The sequence below is a fragment of the Orcinus orca genome, chromosome 21 (genome assembly GCF_937001465.1).
Source record: "Orcinus orca chromosome 21, mOrcOrc1.1, whole genome shotgun sequence".
In the NCBI taxonomy this organism is placed as follows: domain Eukaryota; kingdom Metazoa; phylum Chordata; class Mammalia; order Artiodactyla; family Delphinidae; genus Orcinus; species Orcinus orca.
The window spans coordinates 24,036,580-24,055,393 of record NC_064579.1 but is presented as its reverse complement, the minus strand read 5'-3'; the positions used below and the strand labels follow the sequence as shown (position 1 = coordinate 24,055,393).

General features: G+C 50.3%; 1 protein-coding gene across 1 annotated transcript in view; it reads right to left on the bottom strand.

The window, feature by feature from the left end:
- Positions 1-18,814, bottom strand: part of DLGAP2 (DLG associated protein 2) — a 724,732-nt gene that overhangs the window by 550,868 nt on the left and 155,050 nt on the right. Inside the window, exon 3 of the mRNA XM_049704257.1 lies at positions 7,013-7,067. Within this exon, the coding sequence (XP_049560214.1) occupies positions 7,013-7,067 (55 nt within the window). The remainder of the gene's footprint in view (positions 1-7,012; positions 7,068-18,814) is intronic.

Genomic DNA, 18,814 nt, shown 5'->3' with positions numbered 1-18,814 from the left:
GGTGGGAGAAACGGGCGCCTGCTGTCTCAGCCCCAGAATGGACTCGGCGGGGCCGCCGAAGCTCCTTCAGGGAGCAGAGCCCAGGGCCCCTCAGGAAAACCAGACGCATCCCTCCTGTGCTCCTGTCCCTCAACTCACACCGCCGCTCATCCGCAGGAGTCTCTTTGGAGACAATGTTCACGTCCAAACCTCAGCAAGTATTCTTAGTGGGGAAACGGACCAAATGGATGACATAAAAAACTGCTTTCTGGGGCTTCCCTGGTGACGCAGTGGTTGAGAGTCTGCCTGCCGATGCAGGGGACACGGGTTCGTGCCCCGGTCCGGGAGGATCCCACATGCCGCAGAGCAGCTGGGCCCGTGAGCCGTGGCCGCTGAGCCTGCGCGTCCGGAGCCTGTGCTCCGCAATGGGAGAGGCCACAGCAGTGAGAAGCCCGCGTACCGCAAAAAAAAAACCCAAAAAACTGCTTTCTTATTTACAGCCCTTCACTCCTGAAAGTGTGTGGCTAAGTGTTTCATTCTTCCTCGCAAGTAGGACAAGCAATGCAGAAGCTCGTGACTCCACGCGTGTCACACATCTCACACCTGTCAGTTGTTCACCTTCTCCAGGAAGGGGCACATCCTGGAGACCGGGTGCCCTTCTGGTGCAGAGGATGGCCAACGGCACGATGCTGTCCCTACAGGCGATGTGAGCCCCGGGGGCACCTGCAGACAAAGCTGGAGGTCTGCCTGAAGAAACGGTTTCAGGTCCACCTGGCATCTAAGGTATAAAGAGCTCCCAGCCCCACAGGTCTGCCCCACGAGCTGGGGCATCGTTATATCTGGTGTCAAACGCCAGGTTCACTCAGGAAACATCTCGGCGAAGAAGCAGCCACAGAATGTTCAGCCTTGAGCCACAGAACTTCCTGTCTGCACGTTAACCCGGCTGTAACCGTTAACCTGAGTGAGTAAGTACATCACTTGCTCAAGGGTGAGGAGGCCAATTTCCGCTCTGCACAAAAGCATCTGCTCCAGGTGAGCTGGGGCTGAAACCCAGCCTAGCTCAGGGTCCTCACCTCCCAAAGGGCTGAACCTCCCACATGGCACAAAGATGCCAGCCAGGCTTTGAGTAGCCCCCCGGGTTAAGAATAAGCTGCGTGGAATAGAACATTTCTGGCCTTAAAATTGGATCCACAGCCTTTCGTTCTGGCGGTAATTTACTAGCATGTCCAGTTTCCTAATAAAGCCTTGTTCAGTGCATGAAATAAAGCCCTTTAAGCATATGAGGATTTTATCCCTCTCCAGTCGGTGGACAGCAAGGGAGTGAAGCAAGGGGAAGCATGTTCTCACCCCAGCATGGCGGGATCATCAAGATACAGGCTGGAAGGAAAACCGTCGTCATGGCTGAGACATTCACTTTCCTCATCCAGCTCAGCTCGGCACTGCCTTAGTTATTCTTAGTTTATGAATCATATCATCTGGCATCCTATTTGCACAACCACCATTCTTTTTGGAAAGAAAAAAGGCATTATAAATAATTTCAGTCTCTGGGCAAAAGAAACTTACTTGAAGGATTTGATCTTCCAAAGACAAGACATCTTATGTTTAACCTAGTAAGTTACAATGCCATTCACCTGGTGTTTGGGAAAAGCGAGGCACCCCAGGTGTGAAAATGCTCCACTTGACTGAACATCTTTTCAGCCACAGAGCCACCTGGTGTACTCCCCCATCTGGCGCTCTGAAGCCCCAGAGGCCCTGCTGGCAGTCCCTCCCCCTGTGCCCCTGCATCGGGATTCCCAGTCTACACCAGTTTGTTCTTTCACCATATTTCATAGGAAACCCACACTTGGAAGATGAAGGACTTATTAAGGGTCATGATGGAATCATATACTGACTCAGAGTGAAAACCTGCATTTGGGTCTCAGCAAAATACTCAGCAGCTGTGTGACAGTGAAATTCACACACAGCTTTGGGTCTAATTACTGATGTGCAAAACGGGGGCAGTATTTCCTATCTCACAAGAAAACAGTAGGACTAGCCAGAATAAATATAAAAGACCTTATAAACCAGAAACACTGCAAAAACACAAGGCGTAACGTCCACCATTCATGTTAGAACTTAAATTGAACACAGGTCACATCACTGTCTACACAGATCTAAGAATCACACATAAGTTAGGCGTGAAATTAATGAAACAGCGTTTTATTTCCCCAGATACACTCACTGCCAAACTCTCACCGGGCCCGTCACTGGGCACAATTTCTCCTTCAGACAGGTCTGCAGCAAAGGGAGCAAACATACTCATTGATTTTCCTTCACTTGTCCATGTGACATTAAAGGCTTTTTATAACCTTCGACACAAAAGAAACTTAGGGGATTTAGGACTCCTCAGAGCAGCCGTTCCCACGATTTCAACAGTTATGTCCCCTCTGCCTTTGACCTCAATATGAAGCTTCCCATGGCCGTCCACATGGCAACAGCCCTGCTCACCGTGCAATACTGTGTAACTGGGTCCAGTGCCCCAAAGGCATCTGAACCCTCGCATGATGGAGAACACACACTCAGCCCCCAAATACAAATGCAAGAGTACTTACTATGTAGCTTTTTAAAACTAAGCGCCCCATTGCAAACGTTCAATTTTAATCCCAGATTTTATTTCGCCAACACACAACGGGACAGCCTGCCCCCACGGGGGGAGCACAGGCTGACCACGGCCCCTGAATTAACCCCTCAGGAGTTGGACACAGAAGTGAAGGCGAGAGCTAGGCTCGCTAGCTCTGACCACTGGCACCAGGTTGAGACCACTGGCATTCTGTCTGCTACTGGAGCCTGGGGGCAGTGAGGACCCCTCCCGAACCCACGTCCAGTAACCACAGCGAGGTGTGTACACCCCAGACATGGGCCAACACCCCACGCGGCTTCCCGCCGCCCTCGCACCAGGCGCCGGAGGCTGGAGGTTAAGTGCCGGCCAGCACATCACTGGGAGGAACCCGAGGTCAGTAACACTGAGTCTTCACGGACACCACGCCACAGGTCGGCAAACACACAAAGATCAGTGACATAGAATATATGGAAAGTACTTAAAATCTTTCCCCCCAGTTTTTATATATAGCTTATTTTACAATCATTCTGCTTTCCCTGTGGAGATACAATGTATCTCAAAGTTAAATACTGCCACGTGCTTAACCTGCTTGACGCCTCATTATTTAGTTGTTATTATGAAAGTCTGCGTAAGTAAGTACCCCTGCTGCTTTACTGCAAAATCAGTCACTCTCGTAACTTCCAGTTATTTGTACCAGCCGAGTAGGCTGTGTCTTGATAGACGGGGGAGTAGATGCTGTGAGACCACTAAGCGCAGGGGCAGCACCCCAGCCCACTGTGTCGCCCAAAGAAAACAGAATTTACTAAGCTCACTCCTGCCTAGGCTTGATTGTCCCAAATGGCATGGAGATTCCGAGGGAACGGCACTGACAAGCCGATACGGGATCCAGACCACCAAGGACTAAGGAGCCCCAGCCCCTTCACTGGTCGAAGGCACACCGTCTGGGAAACACGCTCACAGTCTGCATTCTCTCCTACGGGAGGTACAGCAGACGCGTCACGTGATGGTCGTTACATGTAAGTCGTGTACGAACCCGTGAGACGTGGAGCGGCAGAGGGAAGATGAACCAACCTGCCAGCCTCCCGCTGCAGCGAGGGGCCACCCCAGCTCCTGGCCCTTCGGAGGCAGCTCCTCCCAGACAGGGGGTGAAGGAGGTCAGGACCCAGGGACAGCCTCTCAGCAGCCGTTCTGACAAAGGTCATACTGAGACAGGCTGGGCCCCTGTGCTGCAGGGCCTGCACCTGGACACACGTCTCCTCAAGCAACAGATACAAAGAAACTGTACAGCACTGAAAATAATTGCATGCTTGTGCAGTTGGGGCAAATTCTGGACAAGATACAAAAAGACCAAAAAACCCAACTGCCACGTCTGAGGAGCCGGGAGCAAAAGCAGGGAAGAGGCCGACTGAGCCACCAGAACAAGGGAAGAGAGTCAAGGCGGACGTGAACGGGAAGAAAAGCTCAGAGCCCGGGGCGGGTCCGTGCATGTGCGCGTGGGTGTGTGATGGGGCAGGTGTGTGCGTGTGTGTGTGTGTGTGTGTGGTGATGGGGTGTGTGTGTGTGATGGGGCAGGTGTGTGTGCGTGTGTGTGTGACGGGGCAGGTGTGTGTGTGTGTAAGTGGTGGTGCAGGTGTGTGTGTGTGTATGTGTCTGATGGAGCAGGTGTGTGTGTGTGTGTGTATGTGGTGATGGGGCGTGTGCATGTGATGGGGCAGGTGTGTGTGTGTGTGTCTGTGGTGGGGCTGGTACGTGCATGTGTGTGTGTGTGTGTGTGTGTGTGTGTGTGTGTGTGTGTGTTTGCGTGGAAGTTTCCTCCTTCACAACAGACATGCTTTATGCACCCAACTCCCAGTGTTTCCAAGAAAAACATGAAAAATAAGGTCATCTACAGAGGTGCTCAACAGAATTCAGTCTGGTTCTTCACATCATATGAACCAAAATGATCACAGGTATCGAAATAGCAGGAGAAAGGATGAATTCTGTGTCCCACAGCAGCCAAGCTGACCCCGGAGCAGGGCGGCCTCATTACACTTCCCCGCAGCCCCGCTGAGCGTATCAGCAATGAGACACCAGAAAACAGGTGGGTCTTCTTCCAGACATTCAGCTACAACATACATAAGTCACTGGAGCATACAGTACTTCTAAAATAAGTAAAAATCAAACAAAACGAAAAGCCATGATTCATCCCAAAGTCGATCTTTTTTCTAAATTGTGGTCAACTACATGTAACGTACAATTTACTATCTTAACCATTTTTGAGCGTTTAGTTCAGTGGCGTTAAGTACATTCACACTGTAGTGCAACCATTGCCACCAACACCTGCAGAATGTTTTGTATCATCCCCAAATGAAACCCTCTACACAGTCCAAAGCTGATCTTCTTAATCAAAAATTTGAAAAGTCTTCTATAAAACCACTAAGGTAAAACCAAATGGCATTCAAGTTCCTAAGGACCCTATTTGCCATTAAAATGCAAAAGCAATACCACCGTGTCTGAGTCTGAAGAAATTTCCAAACATTTCCTAAATAATTAAGCAGCTTCTGACATATTAGATCAAATTATGTGGGAAAAACTAAAATTCTCACATCTTTCACCTCTAAAAGCTGTAATTTCAGCCAATTCCTCTTTCTCCCCATTTAATATGATACTTTCCCATTTCCACACCTAAGGTCACAGCCTCAAGTCCTCGGCAGTGACTTCAAAGTGAAACACTATTACATAAAAATATTTTTAAGGAATCTGCCTAGTGGATGGCATCAATATTCAGGTCATAATGGAAGGCAGCTTTCTTGGTTCTAGAGGTTGGTTACCTGCATTCTTATGAAAAGCAAATAAAGTGTCTCAATTTGGAAATATCTGCTATATGAACTTGAAACTTCTTATACAACAAACTGTCTAAAAATAGAAAAAACTCATTTCAATATTTAAAATGCACTTAGATCCCCACAGAACAGTACTTAACTTCTAATTGATTTTATCATTATTTTTGATGCTTCTCAGAATCAGTAATGACTCACCTGGAAGAGAGAAACTTATCTGGAAAATGCATTCCAACTTTAAATTGTGTTATACTCACAGTTGTTGACAGACAGTTTGCAAAATCTTTGTTTCTTCACGTGTGACTTGTTCATATTTTCATTACTGACCAAGACTTTCAGAAAATAGAAAGAGGCTCAAAAAAATATCTAACCACGTTCTAAACAAACTTCCCTATAAGCAGTGAATTTGTTCACATTTGCAGCTGAGACATAATTGATCGGGCAGAACCAAAACAGAGACAGGTCTATGAACTTTTTTGAAAAATAATAGAGTCGGTAATATAATCTATCCATAATCATAAGTTAAAAAAAAAAACTAAGATCTTATTTTTCCAAAATACTCGGTGTTTTACATTGGACTGCATGGTATAAAACAGTGCCTTGTAAGTTACGAATGGGACCCCGGGAAACAAACCAGCAAGTCAAGATGCTGTTTATGATAAAAGTAGAGAAATTCCCAACAGATTACATTCTTCTAATTATCACAGAAGAGTCCATTCTGATTCATTTTGTTTAGCCAGAAAACACATAAGGAAATGTCAGAAGCCTCTGTTTCATAGCCAGCAAAAGTATCCTGGGACACAGACAGACATACTTGGCAGGACACAACTGATTCTAGAAATGAATAAACTCTGATAAAACCCTGTGCAAAAAAGAAGCAGCATCTCGATCTTTTCCTCAGGACTTGAGTCTCTGAATAAAACACTTTAAGTTAGAGCGAGTGAGACCCAGATCCACAGGATAACACGCTTCACGTAAATAATTCTCTTTGTTTAACTTGAAAACAGCGAAGTTCCAAAGGATTTTTTTTCAGACTTTTTTCCCTCCATCGTGTTTCCTTAAAAGTAGTGCAAACCACCTTACTTACAACCTCTAACCACACATACATCTGCCTGACAATGAGAAATCACAGGGTCAGAGAATCTCCCACTTCAAGATATCCATCCTATTGTTTGATTCATTGAGGTCCTCGAGGTTTGAAGAACATGATACCTGGCCAGTTCCTACCCTGATTGCAAGGAAAGCCTTGACTGCAAACAGGCCCCAAAGCCACGCCACGCTAGCCAACAATGTGGTTTGCCTTAATAAATACCATCCACAACGGAAACAACTTTGAAATTAAGATATTCAGCTTTATAAGACGACCGGTTTCCCTTCAAAATCCAAGGCAACAATCATCTGAATCTATTTCCTTCTTCAAATAAAAACAGGTCTCTGAGCTCCAGTCACAACTCCCTGTAGAACTGAATCATCCGTTTGTTTTTTGCTTGTTTAAGTCAATATATAAGACAACCACCTTAGAAAACCAAGATATCTAAATTATGCAATCAGATTTCTCAATTTTGCACGGATATAACACCAAGAATCTCAAACCAGAAGAACAAAATGCATTTACCTGTGTTCCTGTCTGGTAAGATACAGCAATGCTTCTGCAGAATGCCGGGCAAAACCTGTTTCAAAACAAATAAATAAAAGACATGTGGTTATCATTCAGGTGGAGAAAGGCGTCTCATTAACCGTTGCAAGTGTTTTTCTAATAAGGCCATTCAATGTTGCACAGTCAACATGCCCAGAACAATCTAACAAATTAAACAGTACTGAAAAATTCTGATACATACATTTTTCATCAAAGAGGTTAATCAGATTAGGTAAGTGTGCTGATTATATATGCTGCTCCCAGGACGGTAATGGAGTTCTGTTTAATGTATGTCTCTAATGGGTCCTCAAAGCACCTTGAAAGCTGCACTCAGGGGATGTCTACAATAAGGCAAATGGGCCCACCAATTCTGTGATGGCTTTTAAAATACGAGATGCAATTAGAGCCTGAAAAGGGAGGCTTCATGGGGCAGTTCCTTGGGTCCATCTTCTAGGATCTAAGCCAAGACGCTTTTATCAAGGATGAGTCACAAAGAAAATGTGAAAGAAAAGCCTGTGTTTACACACACAGTTCGGCAGTAAAAGGTGAAGGAAATATCTTATTTGATAAGCAAAAGGAAGGTGAAAATAATGAAAAATGGCTTTCCCAAGAAACGTCAGCGCTGTAAGGTAACTGCAAAGCGCAGACTTAAAATTCCTGACTGAAGAGATCTCTGTGGGAAGTTCATGACTATGCCTTCTCAACTCAATTAGGGGGAAAGCTGAACTTCCGTCTTAAATCCTCTACCGATGAGGCTGCAACCATTCCCCAGACCTCCCTGATTACAAACCCCAACATTCTCAGCCAGGAAGCATGCGTTACGCCCCTCTGGAGCAAATGAATCGGGCAGTGGAGGGGAGAAGTGGGTGTTGCAAAGACTCTGCAGTCTCAACGCTGCCCTCGACCAGCTCAGGGTCTGCTGAGTATACAACAGGCTCTAGTAAACAGGTTCAATGAATGCAGAAGTTTTTCTCCAGAATAATGATTCCCTTCCCTTCCACGCCCTCATGATGCCACTACGTCGAGACAAGAAACCCTGGGACCATGTTTGACACTCATCTCTCCCAGCCCTCGATGTCCAACTGTGCAAACACACACACACACACACACACACACACACACACACACACACACACTTCACATCCTGGGCTTCTTGTAAATCTGCATCCCTTCTGATTCCAAAGCCAACACACCCACTTCCAGAGGGACGCTCCTTGGCTTACCTATCCATATTTAAGACTATAGCCTAATCACTGTCGGAAACGTGGGATCAGACAAGAACAGTCAATGGGTGCTAAAGCTGGGGGGGGTTGATGAGGAGATCTGAGTGGTTTTAAAGAATCCCCGCACAGGGAGATCAGCTCGGTGCTTTGTGACCGCCTGGAGGGGTGGGATAGGGAGGGTGGGAGGGAGGGAGACGCAAGAGGGAAGAGATATGGGAACATATGTATACGTATAACTGATTCACTTTGTTATAAAGCAGAAACTAACACACCATTGTAAAGCAATTATACCCCAATAAAAATGTTAAAAAAAAAAAAAAAGAATCCCCGCAGAGCCCCAAGGGATGCGAAAGAGTAATAATTACACCCGAGAGAGACGTGACCAAAATGAGCATCTCTGTGAGAGGAAGTGGGCGGGGCCGAAGGAAAGACCCCTGTACAGCAGGAGCCTCCGCTGCCGGCTACACAGCACCCGCCGTCTACACGGCACCTCCGTCTACACGGCACCCTCTGACTCTGGGTCCTGGTTTTCTTTTCCTAACTCTTACATTTGGAATTATTTCCAAATATAAAGGTTTTTTTGAGTTTTGCTCTTGTTCCTTGACCATCCTCTGCTCTCTGGGCCCTTCTTTCCTGTGTCGTCACTTTCGTCGGCCTCATGAGGAAGCCAGGTGGGCTCCAATCAATACGCCACTTTTGACTGGACCCCCTCGGTCCCCGAGGCTCGTGGACAAGAGCTATGCTGTTTAAACAGGAAATAACGCTGTTCCACTGTGAGATGCAGATGGCAATTCAGTGTCAGGACGTTACTACATGTTCAGTCCAATGGCACGTTGGTGAAGCCACCTTAGCTTAGTCCCCAGAAGAGGCCACGTCACCCCCTAACAGCCGCCCCCACCACGTCGTGTCGCCAGGACGGCCGGTCCCACGAGGGTGTGGGGATGCTGCTCACAGGTGGTGGTAGCAGGAACGCGGAGGTCCGGTGCCTGCTGGCGTCTCCCCGTGAAGGTTGGGCGAATCCTATCTGTGACCCCTGGTGCTCCCTGCTCAGCTCCCCGCAGGTCAAGGATGCTCGGTGCCTCTGGCTTTGAAGGGTGGAGGCCCCGAAGCCGCTGCCCAGACGGAGGGCGCAGCACACACGTGGGCCCTGTGTCTCTGCTCTCACCTCCCAGGCAGCCGGCAGGGTGGATCGAGTGCACGCGAGGAGGACACCGGCCAGAGTGGATGGGACAGACATGCTCAAGGGCAGGCGATGTCACTGCCCCGGATGTCGGGGCCGTTACCGCACACAACTCCGCTCGTGAGCACGGGCGCGGGCGAGGCTGCGGCAGGAGGGCCAGAGCTGGGGTGCAGGTCAGGACTGCTCCGGGCAGGCGTTCAAACCCTGGGCCGTCACCCGGCAGGCCTGGACAGGAATTACAGGGACCAAAACCGGTAAAGTTTCTGCCAAGGGGCAGAAACCGCCTGCGTGGGTATCGCCGGGGGCCGTATGCAGACTGCAGGGATCCCGTCGGGGACTAGGGGCCGGAGCCCCGGAAGTCGCATTCCTCTCAGCACCTGGGCTTTCCTCCAGGTTCCCCGTGGTGGGGTGGTGTCCCCGAGACCCACTGCAGGGGGCGCCCCCTCAGCAGCACTGTCTGCGCCCCGCGAGGTGCTCTCCCCACAAAAACGGGCGTGAGGAACCTCCTGGAGACGCGGGTGTCCACGACCTTGACTGTGCTGAGAGGCTCACAGGCGTGTACAAGTGTCCAGACGCAACAAGCCGTGTGCCCTGAATGTGCGCCGGCTTTGTATACCAGTTATACCTCAGGACACTTGATAACAAGGTTTCTGCTCCAAATTCTCCGTGGATTTCTGCTGCGCCTTTAAACACACGTGTGTGCACACACACGCACGCACACAGACACCGCACGTCTAACGAGCTCCCAGCACTGCTCACCTGCTCAGCCCGAAGAACCACCGGCGCCCAGGCTGCGCCCAAGCAACACGGCCACGTGTCTAATGAAACCGTCCCGTCGGTGCACGTGGTCAAGTTTTGAGTGGACAGAGCGACTACAGTAAAAATCCACAGGCACAGAAAGAACAGGATGGGCGAGCACAGAAGAAAGAGGCTGCAGCGTGTCTCTGTGAGATACACGGCTCTCTCAGAAGAGCTGGCAGTCGGGGACCCGGCCGCCTCCGGAGAGGTGCCTGCAGGGGCCCCAAGGGCAGGAGCGAGGCCGCTGGAAACCTTCACCCAGTGCGGTCCCTCCAGGTGCCCACACACGCAGCCCAGCCCCTCTCCAGCCACCAGAGAACGAGCTGAACTAGGGGAAGCCAGAGCAGCGCAGGCTCCAGCGGAGCCCTGGGTGAAGACAGGAGAGCTGATGGCTGGCTGGCTCCCCTGAGCCCTCCTCCCACCTTCCTCCGGAACGAGAGGGGCTGGGCTTCCCGCCACCTACCCTCACCCTTCCGTTCTCCTCTGAAAAACAGAAAAATACCCCCTATGACGTGGGCCTCCAAATGGAAACTCTGGCTTCCCATCAGGTCCCTGTGTGGTCAATTCCACCAGCCTACAGGCCCCATTCACCCACCAAAACATTGTCCGTAAATTTTAATCTTTCACTTAATTAGGATTTACAGCTGAGGATCATCACACAGTTAAAGAAAACTCCCACTGTGAGAGACACTAAAACAGACAGAAAACTGGAATGAGAGAAAAGAGAAACATTACAGGGGAAAAGAGAACATTTCAAATAATGATAATATTTCAGAAAGCGAGAGAAGGTATTTCGTCCGTGACTCAAGAAAAAGATGTTAAGTTTATGAAAGGAAAATTCACAGAACAACAAGGAGCTTCTGGAAGTTAAAAACAGGAGAACCAAATTTTTTACAGAAAAATAAAGAGTTGAAAAATATTCAAGGAAATCACTCAGAAGGTAGATTTTAAAAAAATACAGAGATTTAGGAGAAAAAAAGAGAGAACAGAAACGTATTTGGCCATCCCTGGAGTATCTGACCAACGGCTCATCCAGGATGAAAGGTCCACGAAACAGAAGGGAAGACAGCACCCGACAAGCCACAGCAGGCCCCGTGTCTGAGGGACAATTTCAGACTCGACAGGACCCCGGGGCGCCCAACACAGAAGGACCAGCCTCACGCACACCACAGGGAAACTTGAGCACAAAAGGAGGGTTCCAAACGCACCCAAGTGCACGACACTGGATGCCAGGAAGTGTGGGAACGGGGCCTTGGAAATTCTAGGGGAAACTGCCCCCAACATCGGCCATGGATGAAAGAGAGATGAAGGGCCAAGGAGGAGAGCCAGGTCTTCCTAAATGACCCACCGAGCCCCCAAGAGGCTCCTGCCAGAGGACGTTCTCTGTGGCCGCCGCGAGGACCCGAGGGGTCCAGAGGCGGGGGTGTCACGGAGGGTCAGGGGTCCCAACGTGGCGCCTGGGCGGTGGGCCAGCATATGGGGTGGGGGTGGGGGGACGTTGCCCAGACGGACAGCAGGCTGAGGCTGGACACGCAGGAAAGAGGTGAAAATGCGATGGAGACTTTAAAGAGAAAGCCAGGCCTTTTAAAAAAGGCAATTAACGGTGAATGAAAGATGTTACCAAAAAGGCACAATCCTATCAATTTAATGTGATATAAGTACTAACTACTAATTTATCCCAAAGTCAGGATGTAACCACATTGGGCATTTGGGGAGGGGGAGCCCCAGCCTCCCCCGGCCGCAGCGGGAAGTCAGGGGAGGGGGAAACGGTGAAAGAATGGGGACGGCGTCTCTGGGTCCAGGGCAAGGTATGAAGGGGGTATGAAGCAGCTGACTCTACCCTCTATCATAAGCCTCTTAAAACTACTTCTCTTTTTATAGTATGTACCTGTGTAAATTAAATGAACTTACAATTAACTCACATAAAGTAGTGCATGGTAAGTCTGCACAATGATTTTTATAACTACAGGAAAGCAGTACTAAAATGTCCTTAAGGAGAGAAAATTTAAAACGACCAAGACCCTATTTGAATTCAAGTACTTCTACTAGACATTTTTACATCTATCTCATTACAATTTAGACACATCTAGAAACTCAGGCTTCACCTACTTACTCAACACACACACCCAGTAAATCCAGATAAAAGCAAACACACAGTTAAAAGCTAGAACAAAATCCGAGCAAACCCAACCCTGACCCAGAGTCACTTTATGTTTATAAAGGGACATGCAATAAGGAGTTAAGAATGAGGCAAATGCTTGTATTTAAGTGACAGTAATGAAAACAGTGTGGTGCTTGTGAGAGAAGAGACAAATGGATCCGTGGAACAGAAGAGACCCCCATAAACATAGTCGACTGACCTTTGACAAAGGAGCGAAGGCAACGCAATGCAGCAAAGACAGTCTCTTCAACAAACGGTGTTGGAACAACTGGACATCGTGTGCAGAAAAATAATAATAATCCAGACACAGACCTTACACCCTTCACGTAAATGAGCTCAAAGTAGGTCACAGCTTAAACGTAAAAGGCAAAACTATAAAACTCCCAGAAGATAACGTGGAGAAAATCCAGATGACCTTGGGTGTATGGTGATGCCTTTTTAGATACAACACCAGAGGCGTGATCTATGAAAGAAATAATTGATAAGCTGGACTTCATTAAAATTAAAACCTTCTGAAAGATGCTGTCAAGAGAATGAGCAGACAAGCCACAGGCTGGGAGAAAAGACACATGTGATAAAACCTGTTATCCAAAATATACAAAGAGCTCTTCAAACTCAATAACAAGAAAACAAACAACCCGATTAAAAAATGGTCCAAAGACTTTAACAGACAGCTCAGCAAGGAAGGCATACAGATGGCAAGTAAGCAAGAAAAGATGCTCCACATCGTATGTCATCAGGGAAATGCAAATGAAAACAACAATGAGACACCACTACACACCTATCAGAATGCAAACAGCACAGACACTTTGGAAGACAGTCTGGGGGTTTCTCATAAAAGTAAACATACTCTTATCCTATGATCCAATAGTCAAGCTCCCTGGTATTTACCCAAAGGAACTGAAAACCTCTGTCTACACAAAACCCTACACCCTTTATCCACAAATGCCAAAACTTGGAAGCAACCAAGGTGTCCTTCAGTGGGTGAATGGATAAATAAACCGTGGTCCCTCCAGACAATGGAATATTATTCAGCTAAAAAGAACTGAGCCTTCAAGGCATGAAGGAAATTTCAATGCATACGACTGAGTGAAAGTAGCCAATCTGAAAAGATTACAGACTGTATGATTCAACTCTATGACATCCTGGAAAAGACAAAACTGTGGAAAGAGTGAAAAGATCAGTGGTGAAAAGAGGGAGCACAGAGGATTTTTAGGGCAGTGAAACTACTCTCTATGACTCTGTAATGATGGATACAAGTCACTATACATTTGTCAAACCCACAGAATTTTCAACGCCAAGAGTGAGCCCTGATGTAAGCCAGGGACTCTGGGTGGTGATGATGTATCATTCATTGTAGGTGCGTGGATTGTAATGAATGTCCCATCTGGTGGAGATGGTGACAGGGGGCTGGGGGAGGGCCGGGGGACAGGGAAATCTCTGTGCCTCACCCTCAATTTTGCTGTGAACCTAAAACTGTTCTTGAAGTGGGAGAGCGGCATGGACATATATACACTACCAAATGTAAAATAGATGGCTAGTGGGAAGCAGCCACATAGCACAGGGAGATCAGCTCCATGCTTTGTGACCACCTAGAGGGGTGGGATAGGGAGGGTGGGAGGGAGACGCAAGAGGGAAGAGATATGGGGATATATGTATACGTATAGCTGATTCACTTTGTTATACAGCAGAAACTAACACACCACCGTAAAGCAACTATACTCTAATAAAGATGTTTTTTAAAAAAAAAAAAAAGTCTTTTTGAAAATGCATATATTTTACCAGAAATTGAGGCATTTCTCATTTCATCACAAAGTGAACAGACACTGCTGCCCCATGCCCCCTACTCCAAGCAGAAAGACAGGGCCTGTTGTTCTGCGGGGCTGGCTGGCCTCTCTGGGAGGAAAGGAGAGGACAGTGGTTCATAATCAATCAGACTAAGACTTGGGGTGACTTCACCAACCAAGTCTCAGCCCTTCAGGCTGAAATGCGATCTATGAGCTACTCTGCAAAACAAACGTTCACAGACACACCAAGGAAAGACTTTATGATTTAATAGCATGCTGTGTAATAAAAAGATAAATATGAACACACAAATTAAAAATCAACTCACCAGATGGAATGAATCGCCCCTTTCCACTGCTACAGTACTAAGAAAACATGAAAACCTGCGCTGATGTCCCTTCCAACGACAGAAGCGCTACTTTCAGGGCAACAACACAGGCCTCTCCTCTAGTCCGGGGCGGGGAGGCAATGGGGAGGACGGTGTGCTGTGTCACTCACAGAAACACACCGATGTGGACAGACGGGGCCCTCCACCGCGTCACACCCCTGTGGCCCCAACCCCCCGGCCCTCCGCAAAGGTCTGCTGAGGGTCCAGGAGGCCCCGACGCGTGCCAGCTCCGCGACATGCTGGCCCTACCACACGGGCAGAAGGTCCCCAGGGAGCCGTGCCCAGGGCTGCAGTGCAAACGCCTCGCTGAGGCCACACGAGGTTTGTCTGCTTTCATGGCGGGGGCGCTCTCAGCTGCACAGAAACAACCCAGGAGGCTGGGGGTCCACGCGGCCCCATCAGAGCCAGGATGGAGCCCCTGCCTGGGCATCCTCTCCATCAAGTACCAGCCGCGAGGAGGCCGGGGGGTGCCGAGACACCGGGAGTCCGAGCAGAGCTTCCGCCCCTTCAGCATCCGTGGGGACGGTTCTCCAGGCCCACAGCTCCGGACAGGGCAGGACGGCGTCCCCGGACTCAGCCCCCAGCAGAGCTGTGGTTTGCTGGCTGGATCTTTACGTGCTGTGAGAGCCGCACAAGCGGGGGGGGGGGGGGGGGGGGGGGGCACGGCCGGGGCACTTCCCAGCCTTCAGGGAACCACGTCCGAAAGGGGGCAGGGCACGCGGGACCCCGCCCAGAGGCCTCTGCGCCATCAGAACTCTGGCCAGAAATGCCATCTTTTCTCCTGGATGCCCTCTCTGGGGGGGGGGGCCCTGAGCTTGGCCTCCAAGGCCAGCCCCACCCTCCTCCCCACAGCAGGCTGGCCGTGCTCAGCCCCAACCTGTGCGCTTCCCTCCGCTCAGAAACGTCCTCAAGACCTGGTCCGTGCACGGGAATTTTACGCACAACTTGACCAACCCTGGAGCGTCCTGATTAAACGTCCCCCCGGGCGAGTCTAAGGGTGTTTGTAGCTGAGACCAGCATGACCCAGTGGACCCAGTAAAGCAGGTCTTCCTCCCCAGTGGGGGGCCTCACCCAGTCCCCGGAGGGCCTGGACACAGCAGGAGGACACAGGGGGATCTGCGGCCCCTCTCGCCACCCCTCCCCGTGCCCGTGTGGAGCCCTGTCGGGTGGGGCCCTTCGCTCCCTCCCTCACTGAGCACCTTCCGTCGGAGGTGACCAGAGCGGGCACTGCTCATTCCAGGGTCACCCTGAGGCTCCCCTCTTCCTGGCAGTGGGAATCCGAACACGACCCCCGCCCGCTAAGTGGAGCTCAGAACCAGCCTCTGGGGTCTGAGGAGGTGACTCTGGTGTGCGACAGGGTCTCTAGGGTTTGGAAGATTCTGCCCCCCAGGACGGCCTGACTTCAAGCCTCACAGAGTCAAAGGCTCGACTTCTGAACGTGAAGCACGGAAGGCCCTTTATTATTACGTCCTCTGACTGTAGAGGGGAAGCCATGGATAGAAAGTTCCAAAACACACGTGCGCACACACGTGCATGCACACACACATGCACACGCACACAAGCGGGCACACATGTGCGCGCACACATACACACACATGCATTTTGTCCAAAATCATCCTCCCCGTTACAAGTGGAAAATGACCAAGATATTTCCATTCTTATCAAAGAGACCATTTAACTTTTTACAGAACATTCATCTGAGCTTAAAAATAGCGGGCGTTGGCGCAGAACGAGTTTGGACTCGCTGTTTCACAACACCAGTGCTCACTGCAGCTTTTTCTAAATTTCAGGAACTGTTGGTTGAGGAGGTTAAGAGCTAATTAAGAGCTAATTGAGAACTTATATTCGTATAAACAGATCTGAAAAGGCGCAACAATTTAAATGATGAGAAGAAACACCATTTCTAACTTTTTTAAGAGATCACTGAAAAAGGACAGATACTTAAATTCGTGGTCCTGTAGCCTCCCAGTAACGGGAGGCTTGATGTGGGGTCATCTGGTCCCAGAGAATTCAGTCCACGGAATTCAAAGGAAGTGGAGGCCACCGACATTTGAAATATGCTTTGGGGACTTCAAATAGCTCCATTATTCTTGTAAAACTAATGGTGGTTGACTTCTTTGAAAATCCAAAGAATTCCACGTTCAATGTTATAAAATAAGTACCTCACCCCTTACCTGTCTCCTTCCTGCCCCTCCCCATGAGCTTCTGAGAGGAACCCTGGGATTTCGATCCCAGAACCCCACCCAATCCACTCCGCTCAGGGTCACCTCCCAGGCCGGGGTGTCCCCTCACCGCTCTGCTGGCCTTCTCTTCCTCCTGGCCTCCCAGCTCTGGAGCCTCTGCCTCTTCCCGTCTGTGCTCGTGGCCCAGGTCATCCTCCCTGGGCCCTAAACCACCTGACGACTCAGCTTCTCCACCTCAGCCGTAACCTTCTCTCTCCTGGATTCAGAACCATGTCCCGCTGCCTACTTGCTGCCACCCCGGGATGTCTAACGGGGATCTCAAAATCAACACCATGGGCCCTCCTTAACCACACCTGCTCCTGCACGGCCTCATGGTGTCTACACGGCCTGTCTCCACCTGCTCAGCGAGAACAGAGGCCCCCCCTGCACCTTCAAAGCCTCGGTCGGATCCGTGGAACGTGGAGCCTCCCAAGAGGCTGGAACCTTCGTTGGATTCACCAGCTGCTCTCAGATGAGGGTGAAGAGGCAGGGCAGCCTCGTCCCCGAGGAAGGGACACCCTGAGGGAAGGCCAGGGCCCAGAGCTGGGCCAGCACCCGTCACAAGGTGGGCTCCATCACCCTCCAGGACATGTGGCTCCCAGGTCACAGACACAGGCCGCTAGGCTCCATCAGGAAACCACAGCCTCCTACCTGGAGCACCAGTCTCTGATCAAAAGGGATCCCGTCCCGGTTGCCAGGCGACCCTGCCCAGGCCCCTGAGGCTCGCTCTGCCTCCGCCCCCGTCTCCTTTCACGATCGTCTTTCCTACTTTTCTACTGTAGACAAGGGTGCATACCGGTCCCATCTATTTAACTAAATGTTATTCAATTTATCTGCAGCGTAAGAAAATGTGAGTGCACGGACCATGTGTAACCAAGATGTTCACTTAATCGATCGCCTTTTCTGGGTTAAAAGGCAGGAAACCATCCTTCAGGGCTGTTCCAGAGTGTTTTTCTACAGAATGGAGAAAACTGCCGCGCTGGTTGGGTTTTCCAGGGAAGCAGAACCAACTGGATAACAGGATGTACAGACACTGCGTGTGCACGTGTGCAGGTGTGTGCCTGTATGTAAACATACACATCTATGTGTACATACCCTTCAGCCTCCATAATCGCGTGGCCGACTCCTCATAATTAACCCACCGTTCTCCTGCCGTGAATGAAGCTGCCAGGACACGGGGGACAGGGACCTGCCTCCCTGCTCTCGGTTCTGCGGGTACATCTCTCGATCGTACGGCAGTTCTACTCGTAATCTTCCGAGGAACCTCCACGCTGGCTTCCACGGTGGCTGCACCGTCTGGCGGTCCCACCGACAGCGCACGAGGTCCCTGTTCTCCATATCCTCAACACACCTGCTATTTTCTGGTTTTCTGACGGCAGCCGTCCTATCGGGTGCGAGGCGGCCTCTTCACCCACACGTTGCGGCGCTGTTACGCGACAGCTCCCCCGCAGTCAGCTGAGAGCTTTAAGAGTCTCCCCACCGCACCCCAGCCTCGTGTCGGAACCTTTGGGATGTCTTCCTGTCCTTCCCCAGCCCCGGGTCGACTGCGGGAGAGATGCTCCTCACTCCAGAACGTGTCCCACAATTCCCTTTGCGACAGGACCCTCGGCCCCGCGTCCTTACCCATCGTGTACCCTAGACGTTCCCACGCCCGCCAGGTGCTCCTGGGACCCGCCCCCTCCTGAGGCCCTCGTGGGCTCCCAGACTGCCTCCCCGCCTGCTCGGGGAAGCCCCCTTGAGACTCCCGCGGATGAGGGGCTCCCCTCCCCCACGGCCCTGAGGCCGCCCGCATTTGAGGGTGAAAGGGTCACGACCCCAGCTGACCTCCTCCAGCCCGCCTGCCACCTGATGGCCCAGGAGGACCGCTCGGACACAGGGAAGCCCACGCCTCTGTCCTGCCTGCACCTGCTTCCCAGCTGCATCCTTTACATCCTTCCCACGGCCTGACCCTTCGGACACTCGCAGCCTCTCAACCCCAACCCGGCAACCTTCCTTCCTCTTTTCCGTCTATGGAAATCTCGAGC